Here is a 27,515-nt window from a genome sequence, read left to right as displayed (position 1 = left end):
GCTTCCACTGTTCTCTTATCCACTGTGCTGAACTGTTCAGTTTTTACTTGCCTTTTTTTGTGTGTTCATTCTTCCACGTGTCTTTTTTCCCCCTATTGTTTCAGGACTGTCAACATTCAGATGTTTAATAGCTAGGTTTTTTTCCCCTGTGCACTTGGCCAGAAGTAGGAATTCATCGCCATCTGTGAACGTTTATGGGGCCTCCATGGTTTGTGTGGAATTATACTAGAAACACTAGACCCCAGGGCTGGGTTGGCAACGAACGAGGTCTTTCTGCAGAACTTTTGAGGACAAATCACCAACGGGTTGGAAAGAATTTCCTTCAGGAATGGCGGCACTCTATTTTTCACCTTGTTAATGTTGCCCCCCCCCTTTGCTTCCCCCCAGTGTCAATCTTAAGTGTGCTAAGTGCTTTTTCTGCTTAGCGTGTCCTAGATAAGAGGTTTCCAAACGATGTGCCCTGATACACAGCCCTCCCACCCCCAAATCTCAGGCTTCTTGATGGACAGAGAGTTCCCCTCTGGTTTGTTTGGGACTCGGAGGCTGGAATGGGGAGTCTGGAGGCCTGAGTGCCTGTAGGGTTGCCGACGTCTTAAGACGTTTGAAAACCACTGTGCTAGATGACAGCGAAGCTGTAGTGACCTCAAAATTTAAAGAAGATTAAAAAAAAAAAAAGCATACAAGATAGTCTTGTGATGCTGGTGAAAAGACCCCTGAAGTTCACCAGGTGGGCCCGCCACATTGATCATGAACACAGGGATGTGAGTCCGTGTGCAGGAGGGAGCTCGACTTGCGGCACACCCAGCAGTTTGCGCCTGCGTTTGAACACCACCTCATTTCCCTGGCATGTCCCTTTGCTCAATGGATCATTCCTGGCCTGACCACACCCTGCCCCCCAGTCCCCGCACCACTGCAGAAGGGGTGGGGGCCTCTGCGTACAATTTATTTTCCAATGCCACCTTGAAGTTTGGTGACCGGCTCTAGGACACTTCGAAGGCTTTTCATTGATGAACAATTGTTACGAGCAGTGTCAGCCCAAAGCGGTACTCTTCACGTGATCCAGTCATGGATCTGGACACATTTTTATGTGAATAACTAGATAGCTATGACATTAATGTAGTGGCTAGACCATAACTACTTTTTCAACAAACTCTTTAGTGTGTATGTGTATGTCACACCTTTTTAGAACGTCATAATGCATTCATTATGCTTTCACGTGTCAACATTGGCTCTTCTCAGTTTGTCATGCAATGAACAGAGGAGACATCTCTGACATAAGTCTGTTGGAGCAATAGATGTCTGGGCCCTTTGCCTGATTTACTACATTTTTTTTTTTTTTTTTTTTTGCGGTATGTGGGCCTCTCACTGCTGTGGCCTCTCCCGTTGCGGAGCACAGGCTCCGGACGCGCAGGCTCAGCGGCCATGGCTCACGGGCACAGCCGCTCTGCGGCATGTGGGATCTTCCCGGACCGGGGCACGAACCCGTGTCCCCTGCATCGGTAGGCGGACTCTCAACCACTGCACCACCAGGGAAGCCCTGCTTTACTACATTTTAAAATCAGGCTGCTGATAACTTTCCCAACACAGAGTTTAGGGAGGGTTTTTTAAAGAAACATTTGCATTGAGATAGAATTGACATACAATAACTGGCCCATCTGGAAAGTGTACCATTTGATGAGTTTGACATATGTACACACCCGTGAAACTATCAGCACGATCAAGATAGCGAACATGTCCATCAAAGTCTCCTTCTGCCCCTTTGTACTTTTGCCCTCCTGTTTGCCTGCTGCCTCTCAGTCCCCAGGCAACCACTGGTCTGCTTTCTGTCACTATATGTTAGTTTAAATTGCATAAAATTTTATACTAATGAAATTGTTCAGGATGTCCTCTTTTGCGGGGGTGGTACTTTCTTTCACACAGCATGATTATTTTCGTTTTTGCATGTTGCAATCATGAATTCCTTTTTATGGCTGGGTAATATTTCATTGTATGGATATAAACAGGAGTTTTGATCTTCATGTATTAATAAGCAAAGAATTTTAGCTAAGGCTGTCAGAAGTAGGTGATCCACGTAAAATATTATGTCGGGGGAATTTGTACACTTGTGTTTTCTTTTTGTTTTAAAAGTTTCCTTTTTTCTTTTATAAATTTATTTTATTTTTGGCTGCGTTGGGTCTTTGTTGCTGCGCACGAGCTTTCTCTAGTTGTGGTAAGCGGGGGCTACTCTTCGTTGCGGTGCGCCGGCTTCTCATTGTGGTGGCTTCTCTTGTTGCAGAGCACGGGCTCTAGAGCGCAGGCTTCAGTAGTTGTGACACGTGGGTTTTAGAGCGCAGGCTCAGTAGTTGTGGCTCGCGGGCTCTAGAGTGCAGGCTCAGTAGTTGTGGTGCACGGGCTTAGTTGCTCCGCCCCATGTGGGATCTTCCCGGACCAGGGATCAAACCCGTGTCCCCTGCATTGGCAGGCAGATTCTTAACCACTGTGCCACCAGGGAAGTGCCTGTTTTAAAAGTTTCTTATGGAGGAGTAGCGTTTTTCTTTTCCTTTTGAAAATGTGCTTTGAAAGAGCAAATACTTGTGTAGAATGCATTTGGCCCTGAATCTTCACTTAATTAAATAAGTAATTATTTAGTGTTTCCTGCTGGCGCTTGGGAGCACAGAAGGATTTCACGTCAGAGCCAGCAGCTGATTTGCTTGTGAGGTTTTAATATCCTACATGGGGTAGAACTGCAGTGCTTTTAGACACAGGACTGTGCCCTCTTGCTGAATGTTACAGTGCCTTCCCTGCCCGTGATTCTTCTGTGGCCAGGCATGGGGACGGAATCTTGGAGATGCAGTTTCCGCAGTTCTGTGATTCCTGCTCAGAGCATTGCGTGATAGGGGCCCAGGCAGGAAGTTTAACCTCGTAGATTCCCTCATCCTCACAAAGCCACGCACACCAGGGTGGGGCTGGAGTTGACCATGGGAGTTGAGTTCCCGGCATTTGGGCAGTCCCCAGCCCAGCGGGAGCCGGAACGGAATGGCATTGCTGGGTAGTGGGAAATGTGTTCCTTTCTTCATTGTTCAGAGAAATTCTCCTGAAGGAAGTCTTCTACATGTGAGAAAAACCTGTGAGCCTCTTATTAATAGTCACAGGTTGTCAGAGAAGGGATCTCGGAGATACCTGGTCTAACCTGCCCATTTTACAGATGAGGACTGAGGCTCAGGGAACAGGAGTAACTCACACATAGTCATTAACAGCAGAACTGGGACTTGGGAAACCCAGGCAACTGCTTTAGACCTTCACTTCCATTATCTGCGAGGGTGGGAGTTTCAAGAAAACTTGGTGAACTTTGGTGGGCTTAGGGAGGAAATTGTTAATCTCTCAGCCCCTGCTCAGAGCTGCTGGTACCGTTTAAAACACCACCACCAACAACAATATAAATTGTCCTCAGATGAAGTTTCTGTAATGTTCTCTTATCTCACAGTTTCCTGACCTTGTCACCAACTTGTTCGAGGAATAACTTAAAAATTCAGGGGCGCATGATCAGTAGCCTTGTTGGGTGGTATTTTCTGGCACATGAATGAAAGGTGCTAGGTGATACCTTACGGTTGTGTAGCGCTTCTCAGTGTATGGAGGACCTTGGTGTGCAGTCTCTCACGTGAACCCCTTGACAGTCTTCTCAGCTGGCCCCTTTTTTCCTGGTGAGGAAACTGGCCCTTGAAGATGAGGCATTTTGCTTAAGGTCACCCAGGTGGCAAAGAGGAACCAGAGCTGGAATCTGGTTCCTGGTTCCCAGTTTCATCTTGTTCCCACCATGTCTCCTTCAAGGCAAGTGAGTGTGCAGGGCAGCAGCCTGACACAATGGAAAGACCCTAGGCCTTTTTGTGTTTGGAGTTCAGAGGTTAACTCTGCTCTCCTGCTCGCTGTGTGACCTTGTGGAAGAATCTTAACCTCTCTGAACTCCATTGTCTTCTTTTGGAAAATGGGGCCCTGCCCAGCAGGATTAAAGTATATAAACATAAAATGCTTAGCAAAGAACTTGCGTATAGGAAGCAACTGATCAATGTTACCTCTGGAATGAAGGCGAGGCAGGTATGGGAAAAGCTAGTTATGAAAAGAGAGCCTGGAAAGCAAAACTAAGGACAGATGTGCACTAACTGTGGGGTGCCCTTGGCCCTGCTCTTCTTGCACACAGACTCTTCAGTGCCTCCTTATTTCTGTTAGTCCTTGATCCTTTGGAAAGTTAAGAAAACTGAGGTCCTCACTAAGTGCCTGGCACATAGTAGGCCCTCGGTAAGTACAGACTGGCTGCTGGAGCCTCACCCTGCAGAGGTGTGGAGCAGTGGCGTGCGTGTGCCCGCAGCACTCCACACACTGGTTGAATGAAACAGGACAGAATTCTGGCCGAGACCAGACTTTGAAGGTGCTGTGCAGGCCCAGGGCAGGTGGTCGGCCAGTGGAGGTGAGTGATGGTGCTGGAGGTGGCCGTGCTGTGGCACCAGGGCTGAGTGGGAATCAGTACAGACTAGGAGGGGTGCAGGGGAGGACGTTTCTCTCACATAGATACAATCTCAAGTCATGCCCTGACATCGTCCCGTGTGTGTGTGTGTGTGTGTGTGTGTGTGTGTGTGTTTTAGGAACATCTCCATGTAAGTAATTGATGCTGTGAGCAGCGGAAAAAGGAGATGAAGCCCATTGTCTCTGCTGGGTGACTAGGACCCGCCTAGTGTCAGGGTCAGACTGTTTAAGGGGTGTGGGGACAGAATTGTGGAGAAGTGGCTCTCCTTCTGCATCTCCGCCTGGTGCAGGGAGCAGAGAACACCCGGGATACTTCTAGAAGCAGCCAGGATGACTCAGGGACTTGATCTTGCCTGGTACAGGAAGCCACGCAGAGCCGGAGGGCACCGCATTGTGGGGCAAGAAGAGAACATCCGGGAAACTTTCCCCTGTGCCCTCCACCAGGCCCCCCAAGCGGCCCCAGCCCCCTGCGGCCCCTCCCGCCGCCCTGCTCCTTCCAAGGAGCCTGTTTGAGAATTCAGTGATTCACTTCCCGTCTTCCACCCTTGTTTAATGTTCCCTCCATTGTTACCAAACAGTCCAGGCCCCGGTGGCAGGGGGTGTCCTGCACTCTGGCTGAGGAGGGAGAGGAGGACAGAGCTGTTTACAGAGCCTGGGAGGGCCTGGCCTCCTAGAAAGACAAGCTGGGATGGCGCTGGGGCCCTGACAGCTGGCTGTGCGGGGGGGTGGGAAGCGCCTGAAGGCGGTCTTCCTGCCCTGGAGGGGATCCCTGCCCTTTGCTGTGGGGTTAGCTTCTTTATTCCCCAACAGCTGAGTTTTCCATTTTGGGTCACAGATGGTTTGGGGATCATGGATTCCTGGAGTAGAAAAAAGGAACAGAAGGGTCCTTGGGGAGATGCTGTCTCTGCCTGGCCTCAGTCTCCTCCTTTGTGGGGAGAAAAAGGGGGAGGTGGTGAAATGACTGACCTTTAGAGCCACACCCCCGCCCCCAGCTCCGAAGCCCTCTGATTCCTGAGCCTGGAACAAGCCACACCAGGTTATCTGCGTTCACCCCCGCGTCTGGGGCGAGTCCCACCAAAGCCACAGCCACGGATGTGACCACGTCTGTGAGCCACGGCACCCGCTTCCCGACCTCTGACCTTGCAGGTCAGCAACTCTGCAGCCTCCCTCACCTTTCTGGTTTGAAGCCACCTTCTCTCTCAGGAAGCTGTCTGATACCAATTGAATTCTTCCCTGTCACATCACAGCTGGGACTGCCACTGTTTTGCTGAAACCGCTGTTAGGTTTGGGCTTTGGGGGTTCATTTTTTTCTAACCTGCAGAAAGATTGAAAGTTCTGAAGTTTCCTCTTTTACCCCTGCCATGTGTTGTTTCGTTTATAAGTGGGTACTCCCTCTTCTTGATCATGTATTTGCTCTACTGCTGTTGGTGATTCAGGTTTGTTTCCTCCAAGGCCCTGCGTGCCTAAAGGCAGTCAAGGAGCAAGAAGGCGTAAACACAGCCCTTTTTAAGCTCCTTTTCGCTGCAAGTTAGTGTATTTCTCAGGTATGTGGCATGTCAGTGCTAGAAGGCAGGGAGACACTAGAGATTGGTTGAACCCATCATTTTATAGATGGGATGCCCACACCTAGAGACCCCTCACTTTTCGGCAGCACAGCCAGCGTAAGGACCACGAACGCTCCAGGGTAGCCCACTTCCCAGGGTAGCCCCAGGTGCCTGCATGCTTTCTCTTCTGGTAAACCCAACACTGATAAAATCTCCATTCTACAAATATTTGTTGAGTAAATTTATCGCAAAGCCTCCTGTCCAGTGTCTGCCTACAGCCTTAGCCACAGATGACTTTGCCTCTCTTCGGTGCGCCGAGTGAAGTAGGCAGACCTCCCTATCCACGAGCGTTTCAGCTCCCCGCACCCCGCCACTGGCCGCTGTAGCAGAACCAACTAGCACCTGTGGCTGTCATTCCCCTGCTGTTTTTAACGGCACCTCTCAATACCAGCTGATAGCTTTGAGAACATTCCTGGTATTGGGTTTCTGGCAGTAACGTGCGTCTGCGGGTCCCTTTCCTATAAGGCTTCATGTCTTGTTTGGGTTCATAAGGCTGGGGTGCAGCCTGAGGTTTTTAATCTGTTGCCTCCATCTTCTGATTGTCGCTGCACAGAGGACTGAGTCGGTTGTCGTGACCTACTTGTGAACAAATGTCATATGCAAGCCCCGTGCTCCATCCAGGGGAAGTTAAGTTGGGTCTCCTTGCCCTCAAGGAGCTCCTGTTTTAGTTAGGAAGGGAAACCAGACACACATGGAAGTTATTAATACTTAACCGTCCCAGGCCTTTGGTGCTAAGGGATGATGAGTTCGGTGAGTGGTGGACGGTCGTGTCTGTAAATCTTTGAAGAGGGGAGAACAGAGAGTGGTCATTCTGCAGAGAGAGCCACAGAATGGGCTAATTTTTGAGCTAGAGGCATCACTGGGCCTGTCCTAGGGCTGAAGGGAGCCTCTGGACCCCCAGACGACCTCAGCGTGCCGCCGCGGGCCGAAGGTCTCTGGCTTTGGGGACGCGGTAGCCCCGTGCTCAGGTGCCGTGGCTGCAACGTGTTACCTCTGCTACTTGAGCCGGTTAAGCATTGTGCATTTCCATACCTGTAAAACAGGCCTCCGGATATCTGAGCTGTTTGGGAAGTGGGGGTCTGATGGGCGGTGGGTGGGTGGGTGGGTGGGTACTTGGCCGGGACTTGGGTGCGCTGCGTATGGGAGGGAGTTGTGAGTGTTGTGAGTGGACCCAGGGGAGGGAGCTTCACCTGGAAGCTTTTCTGTGCTCCTGAGTGGAGCTGCTTGGGGGGTCTGCAGCTTTTAGCCCAGAGCCATTTAGTCGATGAGACCAGCTTAAGCAGCAGGCAACAGCCACCCTGACTTGTAAGTTCTAAGTCCTCCCTTGTTTATTTGGAAACCCCATCTTCCTGCCCATAGGGGCTCTTGGCTGTCTTAGGTGCAGTTGCCCCCAATGAACCACAACCTTTTGTTTAAGGACATAGGAAGTCTGTCCCCTTAGACTGAAAGGAATGCTGATTGGCTGCCTCAGTGTCCTCAGGCTAGTGATGCCCAAAATATACGGGACACCCGTTCTTTGTTACCGGTTAGATGGAAACTGCTTATGTAAGCTTCTAAAGCTCTGGTCCGGAGAGAAGCAGAGTGTCTGCGGCACGTTAGAGTTCGGTGTCCTGCAAACGCCGTCTTTTCCGCTTACAAAGGTAGCTACGTAACTTCATGGTCCTTCAACTCACTTCTTCTAGAAATGTGGTCATTTCCCACCCCTCCCTTGCTTCCAGCTCCCCCGCAGCGGCTGCCCTGAAAGGTTGGAGGATTCTAAAGACTTTGGGGTCGCTTTTAAAAATAGGGAAACGTGGTTAAGGCTGAAATGCGGGAATGTTCCTTTCCTAACCCATATTGTATGGCATTTCACTAGGCATGGTTGTAAGCTTGGAGCTTGAGTGAGCGCTTCCGGAAGCCTTACCTCTCAGTTTGAATGTCACAGAAGGTTGCCAGGTTTGCCCTTTGCTTGCATGCTCTGTAGCACTTGTGACATTGTTTTATCTCTCTGGCCAGTGACTCATAATTAAGGAAGTCAAAACTGAGCAATTAACACAAAACCTCCTCATTTGCCCTCTTCACCTCTCCCCCTCACCCCCAACTCCCCTAGTCACGAACACCCGCCTGACATTTTCTATAAGTCTTTGGAAACTTTGATTTGTTTTGATAGGATGAGGCAGCCAGTGATCATCACCATCGCCTGGTTCCACTCGTTTAAGCCCAACTGTCTGTGAGAATCTTCTCCAGAAAAAAAGAGGAAAGCAAATCCCAGCCCCAAACGTGCAGTCTGCCCACAGGAAGTGATTCACGGGCTCTGTTCATGCAAACCTGATGGGGCAGGAGGTGGGAGGCTGGGAACTGGGTCTGGGAAAAGACAGCCCCGGAGAGGATACTCAGACCTTAATGGTTTCTGCTGGAAGAAAGTGAAAAAACAGAATGACTAAGAGTCCTGTAAAAAGAATTGTTTGTTTAGTGAAGTGAGTTAATACTGAAGTTCACTGGCAGATAAGACAAGAGAAATAGCAGTTGTCAGGGGAGGTGACTTTTTGGAGCCCTGCCTTTTTATTTTTTAAGAGATCAAAGACATTTCTCAGTCTTGAGGCATTTATTAGTGGAAGGTTGAGATCTGTAGTTCAAGCCCCAGTTTTCTCTTCTTCAGAAAAAAAGGGTCTAAGCTGAGATAATGATCTAATACTCTCCAAAAGCTCTTCTTTTCTCTTTTTACTTTTCCCTCCAAAGTTAGACTTTTGAGGCTAGTAAGTATCTTTCCCTGACTGCTCACAGAGTGTCACGTTGTCAGAGAGAGAAGGAATCCTTCCTTCCTGCATGCTTCTGTCCTGTGGGCTTCAGCCTGCCATTTTATTTTCTTTTCCCCCAAATTGAAAATATAAATTAATCCGTTTCCCCAAAGCAGTTTGGAAACAGGCAACCTCTAAGTGCTGGCTGTGTGAACAGCCCTGCTGCAGAGCCAGGACCACAGGAGGCCAGAATCACCCAGTAGAATGAGCAGAGATATCTAAACACACTTAGATTCATGATTTCCATTTCAAACTCCCCGTGTTTTATGAGGTGAGCTTTAGGGGTGAGGGTTGTAATAAAAGCTGGGCTGAAGTGTGCTTTTTTTGCCTTAAGCCCATCAGAACATTGCCAAGGGCTGTGAGTATCCTCAAAGTTCCATGAGTGGTCTCTTTAAATAAACAAATAGATGATCTTCAGACTTAATTCCATTCTTGAATGTTAACTGGCAGAGTGAAACGGCCATGCAGAAAGTTCTGTGTAGCCCGGCAACGATTCTTTCTCCTTGTTTTGGTAACCAGAGACCAACCCAGACTTCTGTATGTAGCATCTTCCCTTTTCAGCTTGAAACCTCTGTGTTCCTGCCGACACTCGAGAAGAAGCGATTCCCATCAAGTTGGTTCTTGGAGAAGAAAAAATTTATGAACACCAAAGCTGTGAAATAGAAAGATCTCAAATGAAACACTCCCTTTCCTCCTCCTTGTCTTCTCCCCCTCTTCCTCCTTCAAGATTTAACTACTTTCTTTGCATGGGTGAGGGGGAAGGGAAGGGGGTACCATGACCATGGTTTCACCAGAGCCCAAGGAGAATCTCTGGTTCATACAGAATGATCACTGTGCTTTGCAGGCATGGGCAGCTGGGTTTGGGGTATCACACCCAGGCTACAAAATAGGACACTGCTTCTTGCCGATCTGGGCAGCGTTAGGCAAGTCACTCAACGTCACATGAATCCTTCACCTGGGAGTGAGGAGACCCACCCTCTGGGATCCCTGTATCCAGTGAGATAATGAGTGAGAAGTGCGAGATAAACACCTGCTCTGAGGTATAAATTCCTTCTGTTTTCCCCAACCTGTGCCCACGTCCAGAGCACTTCCTTAACCCGCGGGTTCTCAAGGGGCCTAGGGGAGTGACTTGGCCCCCTGGGGGACCTTAGGCAATATCTGGAGACAATTTTGGTTATCACAGCTGGCAGGGGGCGCTACTGGCATCTAGTGGGTACAGGCCAGAGATGCTATGTAACCTACGATGCACAGGACAGCTGCTACTCCCCTACCCCCAACATAGAATTATCTGTTCCCAAATGTCAGGAGAGCTGAGGTTGAGCAACGGGGTGGGGGTGGGGGGCTCGCCTTACTCATGGCCCACTGTTGAAAGTTTCTTGGTGTACGTGTGCTTTACAGATGATTATGATTAAGCCCAAATTTCTCCAAATCAGCCTCCTTCTTTTCTAGGACGTACACACTCTGCACATCCCTGGCCCCTTGGGAGGAAAGAAGCCCCGAGGTCCAGATGATGGGTTTCCTGTGGGGTCCAGCCCCCCTGCACAGGGCAGGATGAGGTGTTCCATGGCTTCTTCCTTCCAGGATCTGCCCAGGGGGCTCCTGCCACCTCTGGGGCTCACACTCGGGCCCTATCTGCTTGGAGCACTTGTCACGGACCTGAGCCAACTGCTGTGGAAAGCTCTCGAGGGGAGGGGAGACTCAGTCCAGTGGGGAGGAGTGAGGGCCAGCTGCTGGTCTGGAGTACAGCATGGGGGGGCTTGAGGCTGGCATTTTATGGGGTGTCCCCCAGTTTGGCAGCCTGAAGCACCGGATATTATCCATCGGCAAGTTCAGATGGGAATTGGGTTGTTCTTTGTGAAGTGGTTCAGTGACTGCTATCAGGGGTTGTGAAATCCTGTTTTCAGCTCCTCGCAGACCAATGTAAACTGGAACCTTAAAAAATGTGCTTAGCATACTTAACAGAACTTGCTGAGGACACTTACGAAACTGGGCTGGGGCATGTGGTCACTGTAGCAGGGCTTAACAACCGAACCTCAGTTACCCGGATCGCCCCCCGCCCCGGGTCTGGTTCCTCCTTTGTGGAGCCAGATGACAAGAAGGGGCCGATGTTGGAAATGTCGCTTTTTATTTAAACTCTAACAAGGGTCTGGGGAATCGTATATTCAGTGTACAGCTCAATTTCTTCTTGTTTGTAATGGTTTATTTTAATATAACTTCAAACCTCAGAAAGTTGCAGCGATGGGACAGGAATCATAGTACACATCCTCCACCGAGAGTCAATTTTTTTTTCCATCCTGAAGAGTCAGAAATTTGGGCAGCTTAAGATTTAGTACCACAAAGACAAAATTATGTTTTGTTGCACTCGGCTTACCGCGGGGAAAGTGTGGACTCACATGCGTTTCTCAGACTTCATTGGTGGCGAGGCCTGGCTACAGTGAGATAGCAGCTGGGAGGCCGCCTTCTCGCTCTGTGTTCAGTTGCTGGGTGACCTTGAGGTGCTTCATCTATCAGTCTGTTTCCTCAACCACAGAAGGAAGGGGTTGGTCCAGATGCTCTCGAGGTCCTCATGTCCCAGCTGTCTGTAGTTCTCCAGAGGAGGTTTTCAGGCAGACACTTAGCCGGAGTTTAGCTGACCAGGACGTTTTGTTCCCTGAATGTTAGGCCTCTGTGTTTTGTCACCTGCAACCTTGCGACTCGACACGTGACCCCTGTGCGGTACTTCTGCCTGGAACAAAGGATGCTTTGGTTTTCGCTGTGTTGACCAAAGGGAGAGGATCCTAGGTGAACCCCCAAATCCAATGGCCCTCTCGGCAGGAGTGTTTTCAGGACTTTCATATTTGATCTGTCAGACAGCTGTACCGGGCTGTCCTTGGCAGGGAAGAGAGAAAGGCACATTCTGACACTTGCGTATGAAGGAGAGGCAAAGTGGGAGATCTGAGAGCAGACCCTGGCACTTAAAGGCCAGATGGAACCAATGGAACTATGGCTACTCAATGAGCAAGTCGAAAAAGAAAGCTGGTCTCCGGAAGAAGCTAGAAAGTTTAGTAGTGTGTGTGTTTTAAGTAAAATGGGTTTCAACAGAAATACGATTGTATTAACAAATTTACTTTCTGTTCGCTTCTTGGGCTCAGGTAACCAGAACAGTGCCTGGGATTTGGTAGGTGTTCGGTCACTCTTTGATGATGGATAAGAAGTCAGTTTCCCTGGTAGGGAGGCAGCATAGACCCGCACAAAAAGCACTGTTTACCTCTCCCTCTCACCCTCCTTTTCTCAGCACTGGCCTGGGCTTGAATTATGGCCCTGCTCTTGTACAAGTTATACGACTTTGGGCAAAGCCCTTAGGTTCTCTGAGCTCACTGAGGTTGAGCCATGTTTGCACTCTCGCATCGTAGCAGTGTGCCCGGCGCACAGTTTGTGCTGTGAATATATCCCGGTGAGTTTCTGGAGCTTACGTGCTCAGCTCACAGTTTTCTCCCCAACCCCCATGTCGAAGTCCATTGGTATTTCACGTCAGCCCCCAGATGGCTGTGGGTCCGAGATCACTGGTCACAGGGACGTGAGTGGCATGTGGGCCCTGGCCCTGCCTCTCCGCCCCGAGTGTGCTGGCGGGCGTCACCTCACCAGCAGCTCTGGACCCTGGCATGTCCATGTCCTTGCCTGTGGCTCCCACCCCCATTTTGGGATACTTTGGGATACATTTTGGGTCCCACTTGGAGCCAACGGGAGGAAACCTAAGTTCCTGCCGCAGGAAATGGTTCGGCCGGTGAAGAATATATTTAAGGAATAAAACCTCTGTCAGAGGAGTTTGAGAGGGTTGCTGGCGAAAGGCTTTTGGGGGTCTCTCATCAGGAAGCCACTGGGTGTGGGGCGAGACCTCAGCCCAGAGGCGGATGCCTGGGACTGTGCTCTTAGCCCCAGCTGCTGGTCTTGGGGTTACGACGAGGAAGGGCTGGGTCAGGGAGAGGGGTGGGTCATACATAGACCCTTTTCTGCAGCGGAGCACGCTTATGGTAGCGTCAGCTCGGAATGAAGACTTATTTATTGGTTTTACTTAAGATGGGCTTGGTACCCTGTAAGGCTGGGGAGAGTGTGTACCGGACACATCAGCTAGATTAGATGCAGCAGCTGAAACTCCCAATTCACCATTAATCCTTTGGTAGGCATTGCTGTGTATTTTGAGTGGGACAGAGGGAGAAAAGGAGCCCTACGAGGGATGGCTCTGGGCAGCCCAGACTTGGAACCAAAAGGAGTGGCCGCCAATGCATAAAAGGACGTGCATGAGATGCCCTCCTTGTCGTGAGTTTGGGAATTGTAGGGCCCGGAAGCAGGGGCCTGGACCAGATGACTCCTGGAGGGTGCTGCCGGACCAGCCTGGTGGTCATGTGCTCGTGAGCTGGAGAGCGTGCCTGTCTCCCCACCGTCGGGCCCAGCCTGGCAGCCAGGAGAGCTGCCCTGTAGCTGCAGCCTGGGTGCAGACGGCTGTGTGATCCTAGGAGGCGAGCCTTGCCTCTCAGATGCAGCGGGTGCATAGTGAGGCGGGACTGTTACAAGACTTGACTTACGACCTGACTGCACCGTGGTGAGGCTGCTCTGAGATAAGGAGCCCGGAAGCCTTGTGAAAACTAGAAGCATCAGGCCTTCCGAGGCCTCACTGTGGCCCCCTGGGCTGTGCACACGGATGGCCAAGGCAGGGGAAGGGGTCTGGTATTTTGGACCTCCTACTGGGAACCTTCTTTACCAGGCGCTGTCATAGTAATAGGAGTAGTGGTAGTTATACAACAATAATGACAATGGATTAGTGCCATTTATCGTGTCCTAACGATATGCCAAAGGCTTTCCCTAGAATGTCGTTTAGTCCTCCCAACAATCTAGCGAAGGGACTTACTTCAGATGAAAGATAATTAAGACCGAGACATTATAAGCAATATGATCAAGTTTACATAGTTATTGACCAGAGTCAGTATTTGAATCCATGTTTATCCAGTCCAAAGCCCTTGCCTTTTTTTTTTTTTTGGAAATGTATAGTCGACATACAACAAACTGCATATATTTAAAGTGTACAACTTGGTAACTTCTGACATACGTATACACCTGTGAAACCACCACTACAATCAAGGTGGCAGATGTAGCCTTTACTCCTTGATGAGCCCCCCTCCCATGCCCGCTAGGCAACCGCTGACCTGCTTGCCGTCATGCAAATGTAAGTTTGCATTGTTCCTTTACTTTAAATTACTCTGTATCATGTTACGCAAACGGAATCGTGTCTGGCTTTCTTCGCTCAGAATGATTATTTTTTGATTCATCCGTGTTGTTTGTATCCATAGTTCATCCTTTTTTGTCGCTGAGTGGTAGTCTTTGTATGGCTGTTTCACAGTTTATTCATTCACTTGTTGGGAAACACTGGGTCATCTCCAGTTTGGGGCCATTATAAATACAGCTGGGACGAACATTCACGCACATGTCTTTGTGTGGACAGATGCCTTCACTGCTCTCGGGTAAGCACTTAGGGGTGGGCTGAGTGGATCCTATGGTGGGTTTCTGTTTTGAAATTTTAAGAAACTTCCAAACTGTTTTCCAAAGTAGTTGTTGTGCCATTTTACATCCCCGCCAGCAGCGTACGAAGTTTCCGTTGCTCCACATCCTTGCGTGTGGCACAGTCTTTTACGTAGCAGCCATTCTAGTCATGATGGAGTGGCATCTCGTTGTCGTTTTAGTTTGCACTTCTCTAGGGACTAGTGATGTTGAGCACCTTTTCATGCACTTGTTTTGCAATCTTTTTTATCTTTTTGTGTAGCGTCTGTTCAGATCATTTACCTGTTTTGTTTTTTAATGGGTGGTTTGTTTTCTTAATAGTGAGTTTTCAGAGTTCTTTATATTCTGGAAATAGGTCTTTTACCAGATACACGCTTTTTGCAAATATTGTCTCCCAATTTGTGGTTTGTCTTTTTTATTCTCTTAACAGGGTCTTTCAAAGACCAGAAGCTTAAGCTTTGATGAAGTCCAGTTTATCAACTTTAAAAAAAAATGGAATGTGTTTCTGATGTGGTATCTTTGCCCATCCCAAGGTCACAGAGATTCTCTCCCATGTTTTCTATTAGAAGTCGTATAGTTTTAGGCTTTTTATTATGACCCACTTGAGTTAATTTTTGTATAGAGTGCAAGGTACAGATTGGATTTCATTTTCCTTGCATGTGGCCATCCAGTTGTTCTGCCATCATTTGTTGAAAAGACCTTTCTGTACAAAATTGTCTTTGGGCCTGTGTCGAAAATCAGTTGTCCATGTCCATGTGACTATTTCTGGACTCTCTGAGCTTCCATTGATCTGTACCTTCCTTAATTTAAAAAAATTTAAGTTATACTATCAAAATGATTCATGTATGTAGTTTAAAAACTCAAGAAGTCCTTGAAAAACTCAAGTCTCTCTTGAATTTTTAATTTACATTCTTATTTTTTATTTCCAGGAGTGCTTTTCAGTAGTCTGTAAATGTTCCTGTTTTAGGATTGCAATAGCTCATCTCCCCGAGAGTAGTTTTTGTTTTATTTTATTTGGAAGTTTTCTTCTGCTCCCTGCATTGTCTCAGACTTCTTTTTTTTCTCCCCCACTTATTTCTATCTCTGCGCCTCCTGTTAGAGGCTTTCTTTAAATGGCTGGGGATTCTGGCCTTGCGTTCACATTTGAGAGCGTGGCAGTAAAAAGCCGATTGCCTGTTCTGTGTGTGGTGGTGGGAGGGGCCTGTTGGCAGGTGGGCTTCCCCGTAGGGAGAACTGGCAGAAACAGGGCCGTTTAGTTGGGGAATCCCCAAATGTCAGTATTTCAGGTCTTTTCTTGTGGACTGAGCTGTTTAATTCCTCCACAGGCAGGGATGGGGTAAGCAAGGGAGCTGAGCGCTCCGTTCATGAAATCCTGTTTCCTAGCCCCTGTCTGACCTTCACCCGCAGCCGTGCCCTGGTGGCCCTGTCTAGAGCTCCGCTCTTCCATTCATTTTCGGCAGAGAGCAGACCTGTCTCTGGCAGGGTTGGGGAGGCCCGGGGGGAAGGAGCTGGGATCTGCCTGCCTCTTCTGTAGACAGTCAGCCCATCCTCCTGTTCCCAGCCAAGTCTTGACAAGTGTGTGGTACCTCCAAGTCCAGACTCTTTCCCAGGTTCACTCTGCTAAGTCTGTTCCCGTTCGGCCATCTGCTTTCCACTCTCCTCTCTGCCCATTGTCTGCTCTCCTCTCCTACCCATTGTCTTGGGCAGGACAGGGATAAATGCATCCATTCAGTTTGTTGTATTTGACCGAAGGACTTCCTTAGCCTCTCCTGCCCCTCTCTCCCACCCTTTCTCCCTCCTCCTCCCCCTCCCTCCCTCCTCCCTCCCTCTCCTTGTCCCCTCCCCCTTTCTCTTCCCCCTCCTCCCCTCCCCCTCCTCCTGTCCATCTCCCTCCCACTATCCATCACTTGCCTCCACCTTCCCTCCACCTCCCTCCCATCATCCCGTCCTGTGTCCCCTCTCCCTCCTCCCTGCCACCCCCTCCTTTTTACTCCCCCCACCCCTTCTCCCTGCTCCTTCCTCTGGGCCTGGAGCGCTCTCTGCCGTACTTCTTCAGGTAGACAGCCAGGCTCTTCAGGCCCTGAGAGGAAACAGCCCATGTAACGCAGAAAGGACTGGATGAGGAATCAGGACACTGCAGTCTCTGCCTACAGTTGTGATGAGCCTTCTGCGCTCCTTCACCACATCCTTGATTCTCCTTCCCATCCCTCAACTCCCAAAGCCCATAAGGGCCACATCACGCCCAGACCTTGGCCTCCGTCACATTACGTGTCTGAGCCCCGTGTGCCCCGAGGTGTCCCATTTCTGCCCACTCCACACCCTTTTCCCCCTTGCAGGCCCTGGGTCACTCTGGGTCTCTGGCTCGGCTGTCCCAGTCCTGGGGGTTAGGATGTTAGGGCGGCGTGTGAGCGTCGCTCCACGTCAGGAGTGCCCAGGGCGTCCTGTCCCCGCACCTGCCCTGCCTGAGGCGCAGGCCCAGTGCAGGGCTGATGGGAACTTGGCCTTTCGCGCCCTCTCTCAGGCCGTCTGCCCCGTGGAAGCAGGGACCCTTCTCTTGCGTTGTCCACCATCACCCCTCCTCCTGCTCTGTGTTACTATTTTTTTTACATCTGTGATTCTATTTCTGTTTTGTAAATAGGTTCATTTGTACCATTTTTTTTTTAGATTCCACATATAAGTGATATCATATGATATTTTTCTTTCTGTCTGACTTCACTCTGTATGACCATCTCTAGGTCCATCTGTGTTGCTGCAAATGGCATTATTTCATTCTTTTTATGGCTGAATAGTACTCCATCATACATACGTTCCGCATCTTCTTTATCCATTCCTCCGTCAGGGGACATTTAGGTTGCTTCCAGGTCCTCGCTATTGTGAATAGCGCTGCGTTTTTTTTCTTTTAAAGCAAGAGGGCTAACCCTTCCATCAACCAGGTAGGGGTTGGGGGCTCCCTCCACAGCCCACTCTTTCCTCGCTGCTGGTCTGAGCCTCTCTCCACGGCCTCCCCCTGCAGAGGCCACTCCAGATGTCCAGCTGGCTCTTTGTTGGGGCTTTTGTCCAACACTGAAGAGCAGATGTGCCCACTTCCCTATCTATGGGCACACGGTGGCTCTGCAAGAAAATGGGAAGAGCTGAGTCCCTCTCTGTCCCCACACATCACCTCCCACTCTCCCTTTCTCTCGTTCTCAGCCCCACAGCTCACCTCACTTCTCCGGGGCCGGGTTTGCGGAGTGGCCATCGTGATGGGGAAGAATAACGGTCCTGTGGGTTTTTCACGAAGCACTTTTGAGTGGATACTGAGCTGCGTGAGGTCAGGGGCAGCAGTGGGGGGAGAATGTTCCATTTTACAGGTGAGGTAACTGAGGGTCCTGGAGACTTCAGGACTTGCCCAGGGTCTCACAGCCAGAAGAGGAGAACCTCCCCTTGACCCCAGTTCTCATGAGTCCACATCTGGCCATCTGCCTTCTGTATCTCAGGGGCGAGTCCCAGGCTGTCTTCTCTCGTTCTGCCTCCTAATTACTGTTTCTGGGCTGTCGGGGTTCCTTGGTCTGGGGCCCCACAGGAGGGAGGTGATTACATCCTTTGAGCTGCCCTGAGTCAGCAGATCCCTGTCAGTCCCTGTGCCCAAGTCCTGTTCTGATCTCTGTCTGTCCTCCCCCCTGCCCAGGCCAGTGCCTTGGAGAGTTTGATTGGATTCCTGTTTCTCTCTCTCTGGTTGGTGATTCTGGTTGCATCTGGCAAGCCCCTCCCTCGCGGAGTGTCCATAAATTCCATATATTCAGGAAAATGGGGGCCCTTAGTTGTATGGGGGCAGGGAGGGAGAGCTTCAAATGCCCCTCCAGCAGGCCTGCCCAGCTATTAGAAGAGTCCTGCCCGCTGGCCAGTGGGGTCCTAGGACGGGCCGTCTTGAAGAAAGAGCAGTACTGCCTCTGGGTGCCTCCTTATTTGTTTTTGCGGTATGCAGGCCTCTCACTGTTGTGGCCTCTCCCGTTGCAGAGCACAGGCTCCGGACGTGCAGGCTCAGCGCCCACGGCTCACGGGCCCAGCCACTCCGCGGCACGTGGGATCTTCCCGGACCGGGGCACGAAGGGTGCCTCCTTATTGATGAGCGTCCACCTCACCCACTCTTGACTCCCCACTACCCCCAGTCTGCTTGTCCCTGCAGCCAGGATTATCACGGGGCCTGTGTCTCGCGTGCGCACACTCAAACACACTCTCAGCCCACTTACACATCTCAGAGGCTTCCTGTGGCTTTTAGAAAACAGGCAGAACCTCTCACCATGGCATCTGAGACCCTGCAGGAGCACCCCTGTCTGCTCCCCCAGCCTCCCTCCTCTCCGGTCACTCTGGCCTTCATTCTGGTATTCCTCCTCACCGTGTTTTCCACCTTCCCAGGGCCTTTGCACATGCTCTTCTCTCTACTTGGAGTGCCCTCCTCCCGTACCCCTTTGACTACTTAGTTCTTACTTATCCTTCAGACTTCCTGGTCAACCACCACCTCCTCAGAGATGCCCTGTCCCGCCCTTCAGTGCAGCAGGGTCCCCAGGGTCATATGCACTTGTGGTTCCCTGCACTTAGTTTGTCATTGTAGCTGTCCTGATCATGTGATTAATGTCGGTCTTGCCCACGGAAGTTCTGTGGAAGCAGGGACCGCTCTGTGGTCTCTTTTACTCCCTTTCCCTCACCACTGTAACCCTAGTGCCACACAGAGTAGGAGGTCATTAAAGACTTGTTAGATAAAGGACTCTGTGTGAACGGAAGCTCCTCACCTGTCTAATACCTGGCGTTGCTTGAAGCCTCTCACCTCCCCCTCCAGATGCCTCCTGCCTCCGACCTTACTCTTGTCTGATGGCGCTTCTGCCACACAAGCTCCCAGCCGTCATGGCCTGTGGCGCTGCTCCAACTTTCTTGTCCTGCAGATGACCTGGGGATTTTAGAAAGAGGAAGAATCTGATATAGTGGGTTGGGGTAGCCTCTGAGATTTTGCCTTTTTCACGAGCTTCCGTGGACCCGTGCTGCTGGTCCACCAGGGACCACACTCTGGCCTGGGGTGGGGGGCGCGACGCCAGGTCAGCTGCTCAGAGGCTAGGTCACCACGGAGGACGCGGTTTGCACAGGGACGGGACACTGCCGTTGGGGGTGGGTTCGGCCCAGCCGGGCCGGGGACCGTGACAGAACCAAGTCACAGGCTCGGTTCCTGCTCTGCTCACGCACGACCGCTTAGGCCTTAGCTCTGAACTGGGACGCCTGGGGCAGCCTGCCAGCAGCCCTCAGCTGAGAGGGACTCCCGAGAGGTCTGCCGCGTAGCCTCTGACCAGTTAAAATTCCCCTTCGTTGCCTTCTCTCCCTCCCTGCCTTATCACAAACACCAACTGAAAAAAAGAGCATCGGGTTTTTTTTTTCCTGGTTTCTCATGTGTGAGAGAGGAACTGGGTGAGCGTGGAAAGCGATTGGGGGGGGGGGGGGCTGTGTGCCGTCACCCTCCTCCTCAGCATCACTGTGGCCCTCACGTCGGCTCCTGAAGGACTCGCGTCTCCTAGTTCAGCCCTGTCCCCGCTGCACACCTCCACCTGGTCCCGACCTTTCCAGAGCATGATTCGCTGTCGTTCCCCTCGTGGGGCGGGTCCGAGGTCAGCTCTGCCAGCCTGGGAGCCCTCGGCCTTGCTGGGTGGGCCTCTGTGTTCTTCTCCTGGACCCCTTCCAGCACACACAGAGCTTCTCTGATCTCCTGGCCCTCTGCGTGTGAGGCAGACCAGCGGAGGGGAGCTTCCTGAGTCTCTGCCAGCGAGCTCTCATGGAGCTCGGCAGGCCAGGCTTGGGAGGAGGCGAGCCAGACCCACTTCACTGTCTGTTTCTGCCCCTCCCGTTCCCGGCAGGTCCCTGGATGGCCGGCTGCAGGTGTCCCACAGGAAGGGGCTCCCCCATGTCATCTACTGCCGTCTGTGGCGATGGCCCGACCTACATAGCCACCATGAGCTGCGGGCCATGGAGCTGTGTGAGTTCGCCTTCAACATGAAGAAGGACGAGGTCTGCGTGAATCCCTACCACTATCAGAGGGTGGAGACCCCAGGTACGCCGCCTCTGTAGGGTCTGCAGCTACCTACATGGCATTGTCCTCCCCCTCTTTCCCTCCCCACTTCCCCCTCCCTCCCTCCCTCCTTCCACCTCCCCTTCTTCCCCCTCCCTCTCCCCTCCCTCTCCCCCTTTCCCCTCCCTCTCCCCCTCCCCTCCCCTCCCTCTTCCCCTTTCCCTTCTCTCTCTCTCCCTCTCCCCTTTCCCTCTCTCCCCTCCCTCTCCCCTCCCTCTCCCCTTTCCCCCTCCCCCTTTCCCCTCCCTCTCCCCCTTTCCCCCTCCCTCTCCCCTTTCCCCCTCCCTCTTCCCCGTTCCCCCTCCCTCTCCCCTCCCTCTCCCCTTCCCCCTCTCCCCCTCCCTCTCCCTCCCTCTCCCCTTTCCCCTCTCTCCCCCTCCCTCTCCCCCTTCCCCCTCCCCCTCTCCCCCTTTCCCTGTCTCCCCTTCCCTCTACCCCCTTTCTATACCCCACTCTCCCTTCTCCCTCCCCCTTTCCCCTCTCTCCCTGTCCTCTTTGTGAGGAAGGGCCTGTGGTGCATTTGGGGGTGCAGGGGCTTTGGTGCCAGCCTGGTGTCGACACTGATCCACCTCTGCTGTTTCCTCTGGACAGTTCTACCTCCTGTGTTGGTGCCACGCCACACAGAGATCCCGGCCGAGTTCCCCCCGCTGGACGACTACAGCCATTCCATCCCCGAAAACACTAACTTCCCCGCCGGCATCGAGCCCCAGAGCAATATTCCAGGTATGCACACGTGGGCAGTGAGGCCGGCCCAGGGGGCGGGGGCCAGATAGACCCGTCACCCGGTCTCTGCACACACGCTGGGCCGAGGCCCCTGACTCAGAACTGCATCCCTGTGGGGAGAGGGCCCGTGGCCTTGGCTCCCCACTCGCTAATGATGCTTTTCTTGGCACGGAGGAGCGGCGGCGTGACCCTCCCGCCGGGCCTCAGTGCAGTCATTTATTTTGGAAGCGGAAATAGCAACGCTGTGTTTCTCTCACCGCCCTCGCGGCCGGGGCTGGAGTTCAGGCAGGATCCCCGACAGTCTGGGGGCTGCAGAGGCAGCGGGCGAGCAGAGGGCCGAGGGCCGGGCAGTGTGCGGAGAACTGGCCCTGTAAGTAAGCCCGGGGAGGGTTACAAGCTGGGTGGGAGGTTTTGTTCCACTGGGAGAAGTGGGCTGTGCCGGCAGAGTGCAAATGTTTTTAGAAGCCCCTCATTTACATGCAAATAATGTGTGAATCACCAGCACTCTGGGCGTCCAGGAAAACTGCTTGGCGGAGCTTAGCCAGTCCCAGCGCAGGTGGCCGGGCAGCGATGTGCCGCCTTGCTTTCAGAGCTGGCTAGTTTGGACGCGCCTTTCACCCCGAGTGAGCTCACCATGCTGAGGTTGACCGCGGGCCTTTGCGCGTGGGTCAGAGCGTTAAGGAGGGACCCGCTTTACAAATGCAGGCTTACAGATCCTTCACAGGTGGTGCGGGTCCCTAGGGGTAGGTTGCCCACTCTGTTCATCCAGCAATGCAGAGAGCTGAGTCGGGGTCTGGGGGTCATTCAGAGAAATAGATCGCAATCTCTGCTGTCACGGAACTTGTGTCCCACTTCAGGAGCTAAGACATCCTCTCAAGAGACAGCAGATAACAGTGGATCTGCACACGGGTAGATAGTAAAGCTAAAGGGCGCTTTGAGGCTGTTGCCCTTCAGAGGACAGAGATGAGTGAGGCAGGGGTGAGTCCACTGCCTCCCTGAGAGGGAGGCGGAGCTTAAACCTAACCTTGAGGGATGGGGAGAAGTTTAGCCCGGCAGAGGCTGTAGGAATAGGCATTTCAGACTTGGGAGTCAGGGGTGGTGTGAACAAAGGTGGTCATGATCCAGGTGGGGAGCAGGGAGGAAGAAGGGCATGAGGAAGGTGGGAGCCAGGGATCTAAGGCCCAGAGCTCCTCGGCGCCCGCCCCCTGGCATAATGGTGTGAATGCGTGAGTTTGCAAAGGGCATCTGAAGAGGCAAACCAGAGAGGCCATTTAATGAACCACCTTCCTTTCAATTCCCAGAAACCCCGCCCCCAGGCTACTTGAGTGAAGATGGAGAGACCAGTGACCACCAGATGAACCACAGCATGGACGCAGGTCAGAGTCTCGTGGGGCTCTGCTCCTAAGCCTGAGTGCCCGCCCTCCCCCATGCCTCCCTCTGTCCCTCCATCCAGTATGTACAGAGCAATCACTGGGCTCGGGTCTGGGACAGAGGAGGAGCGAAGCCGCTCGCAGTTCGTGGGGGAGACCGACAAGGCAGCCCGCAGTCACCGTGCCGTCTCCTATGTGCCCTGCTGGAGAAGGCCGTGTGGCATCAGGGCACAGAGCGGGGCCACATGACCCAGCCTGGGGACGGGGTGTTGGGGGTGCCGAGCATCACCTTGCAGTGTAGGCTTCTCTCGAGTGGAGTGTCGGAGACGTGTAGGTTTGGCCAGGCCATCAGGGCAGGTAGGGGGTGTACCAGGCAGAGTCGGGGGTGTGGGCAGGAGAGCTGGTGAGTTCTGGGATGGCTGGAGTGTGCTCCTCCAGAGACAGGAGGGCCCCGCACTCAAGGCTTCGAGTGTGGCCGGGGGCTGAGGAGGAGCCCCCACAGCCTTTAAGCAGATGAGATGCTGCTGGCAGTAGGATGGAGGGTGGGCTCCATCACCTGAAATAGCTCAGGAGAGCCAAAACAGAGGCAGGGTCTTTGCTAGTGGCAGTCGAGGCCCCAAAGCATCGATTTTTATGTGATGACCAAATGTGATCTGTGTGTTCCTGCCGTGAGGGACCCAGCCCAGTCATCTCCAGCCACATCTCCAGATGTTCCCGCCTCATTTGTTAAGGGACCAAATTGGCTCCAGACCAGCAGTTTCTTGAATTGAACCCCAGCTGCCACATCGCATGTGCACTGTGTTGCGTGTGGTTGGGTGAGGAGGAGGGGGCCGAGCAGATGTTCCCTCCTCCTGACGGCGGGCATGCCTTGTACACACAGAGCCGCCTGACACCGTGGGGCCACCTGCCCTGCACGCAGCCCAGAAGAGAGCGTAATTCCCCAAAGAAGGATGCGGGAGACTTGCATGTTTACTGTAAACGTGGTCACTTGATGTGTAGCCTGGGCATCATGGCCCTTGGGGTTTATCACACATACCCCGACACACCCCTGGTAGGTGGCTGACAGTGTGGACCCAGCCGGAATGCATCTCGAAGACCTTTCCGTATTCAGTGCCAAGTGACCGCTGTAAGGGTACAGCTATGAAACGCTGGCATGGGAAGCAAGCCAGCTAAGCAGCATTTCTGCAGATGCTGTATTGCTTCTCCCTCTCCTTTCCCCCTTCCCTCCTGGTTGCTCTTCACGTGTGTGGAATGATTACAGGCAAACCTCCGAGATACTGTGGGTTCACTTCCAGACAACCACTTTAAAGCAAGTCACACAAATTTTTCGTTTCCCAGTACATGTAAAAGTTATGTTTACACTATAGTCTATTAAGTGTGTAATAGCATTATGTCTAAAAAAGCAGTATACACACCTTACTTAAGAAATACTTGATCGCTAAAAAATGTTAACCATCATCTGAGCCTTCAACGAGTCATAATCGTTTTTGCAATAGTAACATCAAAGATCATGGATCGCAGATCACCATTACCAACATAATAGTGGTGAAAAAGTTAGAAATATTGTGAGAATTATCACAATGGGACAGAGGTGCGAAGTGAGCACATACTGTTGGAAAAACCGTGCTGATAACACTTGCTCGACGCAGGGTTGCCACAAACCTTCATTATGTAAAAGATGCAGCATCTGCAGAGCACAGTAAAGGAAAGTGCAGTAACGCGAGGGCTGCCTTTACTGTTATAAAAGTGAACACACCGGGCTTCCCTGGTGGCGCAGTGGTTGAGAGTCCGCCTGCCGATGCAGGGGACGCGGGTTCGTGCCCCAGTCCGGGAAGATCCCACATGCCGCGGAGCGGCTGGGCCTGTGAGCCATGGCCACTGAGCCTGCGCGTCCGGAGCCTATGCTCCGCGGCGGGAGAGGCCACAACAGTGAGAGGCCCACATACTGCAAAAAAAAAAAAAAAAAAAAAAAAACAGTGAACAGACCAAAGGAGAGGGTCTTCTATGGGACGAGCAGCCACATTTTCACCCTCTCAGCTCTTGTTCCTTCCCCTTCCTCTCCTCCCTTTCTGCTCCACCTTCTCTGTCTCTCCCTCCCTCCTCTCCTCCCTTGGTGTACCTGTTGTGAACATTACTGATTTATTGAATGTGTGCCTGGGCTTTGTGGACCCCAGCCAGCCCGTGGGTGGGGTCTCCTATTTATTCTCTGCTCTTCTCTCAAACCAGTCCAGTTGCTCATGGACTTGGCCTCCCTGACAGTTGAGATGTGGTAGCGCCTCATGTGGGGCCCGAGGATCACCTTGTCCAGCCCTGCTTCTCCCTGGACGTGCACACAGGTCTGTTGAGACCAGCGAGAAGGTCCCCCTGCCTTCCTGGGTCTCCGTCATTCGGGCCAGCACAAATCAGAAGACCAACATTTACTGAGCACATACTGTGTACCAGCTATGGTATAGGCATTTTCATAGGCACGATCCCACTGCCTTTCCACAAATCACACGATAGGTGGGATTCTCCCCGCTTTATACCTGAGGGGAAAAAAATCAAGGCTCAAAGAGGTCGAACCACTTTGCCGAAGTCCCATGGCTGATAAGTGGTACCACGTCCAGACCCCGTGGCACATTCGGAAGCTCTGCTCTTTCTGTGACTCTTCCACATCCCTCCGAAGATTGAGTGCTAGGGGTGAAAAAGAAACCCATGGTTCCTCCTGCGTCTTCAAGAAGGTTACAGCTGAGTTAGGAGCAGGCGCAGACCCCCGTTAACAGCTCAAGGCAGCGTAAGCTTAAGGCCCAGCTGTGCGCGGACTGTAGACTTCAGGGGGTGGAGCCGGGGCTGAAATCACAGGGCTGTCAGCCAATAAGCAGCTCTCCAGAGCTGGAGCCCCATGGGTGCAGGGACAAAGGAGGGGCCAGCCCAGTGTTGCTTTCCGGAAGAGCAGTCACTTGGTTTTCGGAAGGCTGACTCCCTGTGGGTTTTTTTCTTTTTTCGGGGGAAAAAACAGGTAGAGGAACGATATTAGAGTAGAAGGAATTGGGTCGTTAGGACTTTTTCCCATGTGTAGCATCACGTCAGGCTGGTTGCTGAGTTGTGGGGTGTCCGAGGCAGCTCAGTGAGTTTCCTGAAATCTGGGGAGAAGGCTGCGTTGGTATTTGCAGGTCCTGAGCCATGTGAACAAGACTGGTGAGGTCTGGGCAGCTGCAAGCCTTACCTTCGCTGCCCGGGGTCTGGAGCAGCTGTGGAGAGGGTCTTCCCTGCTCCTTCTGTCCCTCTGGGGGCTCGGTTAACAGGGAGGGTCAGTGTGAGGTCTGTGCACCCAGGCTGGGAATGCAGCAGCCCTGTGCCCGGGGGCTTGGTGAGAAGCATCAAACCATCGAGTTGTGGGAGAGACTCCAAGGTCATCCTCTCATCCGTTGGTTCCACAGATGAGGAAGCTGGGGCCCGGGGAAGGGGAAGCACAGGCGAGGATGTGGGGTTTGGTCTTCTCCTGGACCGTGGAGGCTCAGTCCAAGGTTTTCTTCCTGCCCCACCCTGATGCAAACGTTCTGTCCTCTGGCTCCCCAGGCCAACAGTCTTTTTCCGAAGTCTCACAGCTGTGTCTCACCTCCTAGGTTCTCCAAACCTATCCCCGAATCCGATGTCCCCAGCACACAATAACTTGGGTAAGTAGCTCTTCGGATGACTCAATCCCCCTCTAGCTGTAGCCCTGCCTGGTGGCCCGTGTGTGGAGGGGGCCCTGAAGTTGAGGCTCCCCTGCTCCGACCCCCACCATCCGCCCAGTGCAGCCCATCAGGTTTCTGGTTACATTGTTTCTGGGGTCACCCACAGAACGGGAAACCTGAGAACAGTGGTGGCAGGGAAGGCAGCCGTGTGCCAGGTTTGTATTTCCCCAGGGAGGCGGTTAGACACGAGTGAATGAAAAAGCCCCGAACCTTGTGCTTAAGAGACACGAGGGTCTCTGGTCAGTGAGCATCCGTGTGTGGTTTGACGCAAAGCCACAGGCAGCGGTGCAAACCGCGGCCCCCGGCTTTCGGGGACTTGTTTCAGATACACTTACTCGGATTTTATCTGAGCACCTCATCTGACAATGATGTCATTTTTATTTAAAACAGTACCATATAAGGAATTTGGGGAAAAAAAAAAAGCCAAGTTACCCATAATCCCCCTGCCCTAACACAAATATTTTTGTTTCATCTCGGTCCCTCTGCTGTTTGTGGATCAGGCACATATATTTGCGCTTTGCCTTTGAGATGATAGTTCATATCCATCTTGTCCTTCTGTCTTCTCATTGTTATTTTGTAAACACGTTTCCGTACTTAGATGACTCGTTGATCATCTTGCATTATCTCATGATGTTTTGGAGCAGCTGGGCCATCATTTCCACAACCTTCCCTTAGATGTTTGATTTCTGGGTCATTTTTCTGAGATTCACTTTTCTAATCCAGGAGCATCCTTTGGCTTCAGTGTGGGGCCTGCCGGAGGGCTCAGAACAAATTAAATATTTGTTCAGTTTTTATTGAGGGGAATTTTTTTTTCTGTGTTGGTCTGGTAGCTTTAGAAAAATGTGAGTTTGATTCTTTTCCAGCCTGTATTGCTGGGGTTTGATTTGTGGCTCAGGAAAAGAAGGAGTTAATATCCAAGCTTGGTGAATCAGAGTGGATTGGCCTGGCTTTTGTTCCCAGTTGTTCCCAGTCCTTGACTGATAGCATCAGATGAAGAAAGTCCTCATTTGGAACGTGGGGAGCTGCTTGAAAACCTTTTGATACAGGCTGACAAGTGGGCAGTGTGAACTGTAACTTTGGGGGATCTGTTTTATCATCTTTGTAAAATAATACCACTGTGAGTGTTGGGCTTTACAGCAGGAAGGTCACATTCCCCATGTGAAAGGACTGATGGAGTTTTTAAACACAAACTCTGAAGGCTGGAAGCT

General features: G+C 51.9%; 1 protein-coding gene across 6 annotated transcripts in view; it reads left to right on the top strand.

Annotated features, from left to right (window-relative positions):
* SMAD3 (SMAD family member 3) overlaps nt 1-27,515 on the top strand; it is a 192,291-nt gene that overhangs the window by 148,551 nt on the left and 16,225 nt on the right. For all 6 annotated transcript variants that reach the window (XM_060294076.2, XM_030875175.3, XM_060294078.2 and 3 more), the window contains exons 2-5: nt 20,287-20,480; nt 21,090-21,221; nt 22,523-22,597; nt 26,197-26,247. In XM_060294076.2, the coding sequence (XP_060150059.1) occupies nt 20,287-20,480; nt 21,090-21,221; nt 22,523-22,597; nt 26,197-26,247 (452 nt within the window). The remainder of the gene's footprint in view (nt 1-20,286; nt 20,481-21,089; nt 21,222-22,522; nt 22,598-26,196; nt 26,248-27,515) is intronic.

The sequence above is a fragment of the Globicephala melas genome, chromosome 2 (assembly GCF_963455315.2).
Source record: "Globicephala melas chromosome 2, mGloMel1.2, whole genome shotgun sequence".
Taxonomy (NCBI): domain Eukaryota; kingdom Metazoa; phylum Chordata; class Mammalia; order Artiodactyla; family Delphinidae; genus Globicephala; species Globicephala melas.
Note: the sequence above shows the minus strand (reverse complement) of the source record. Positions and strands in the feature narration are given on the sequence as shown.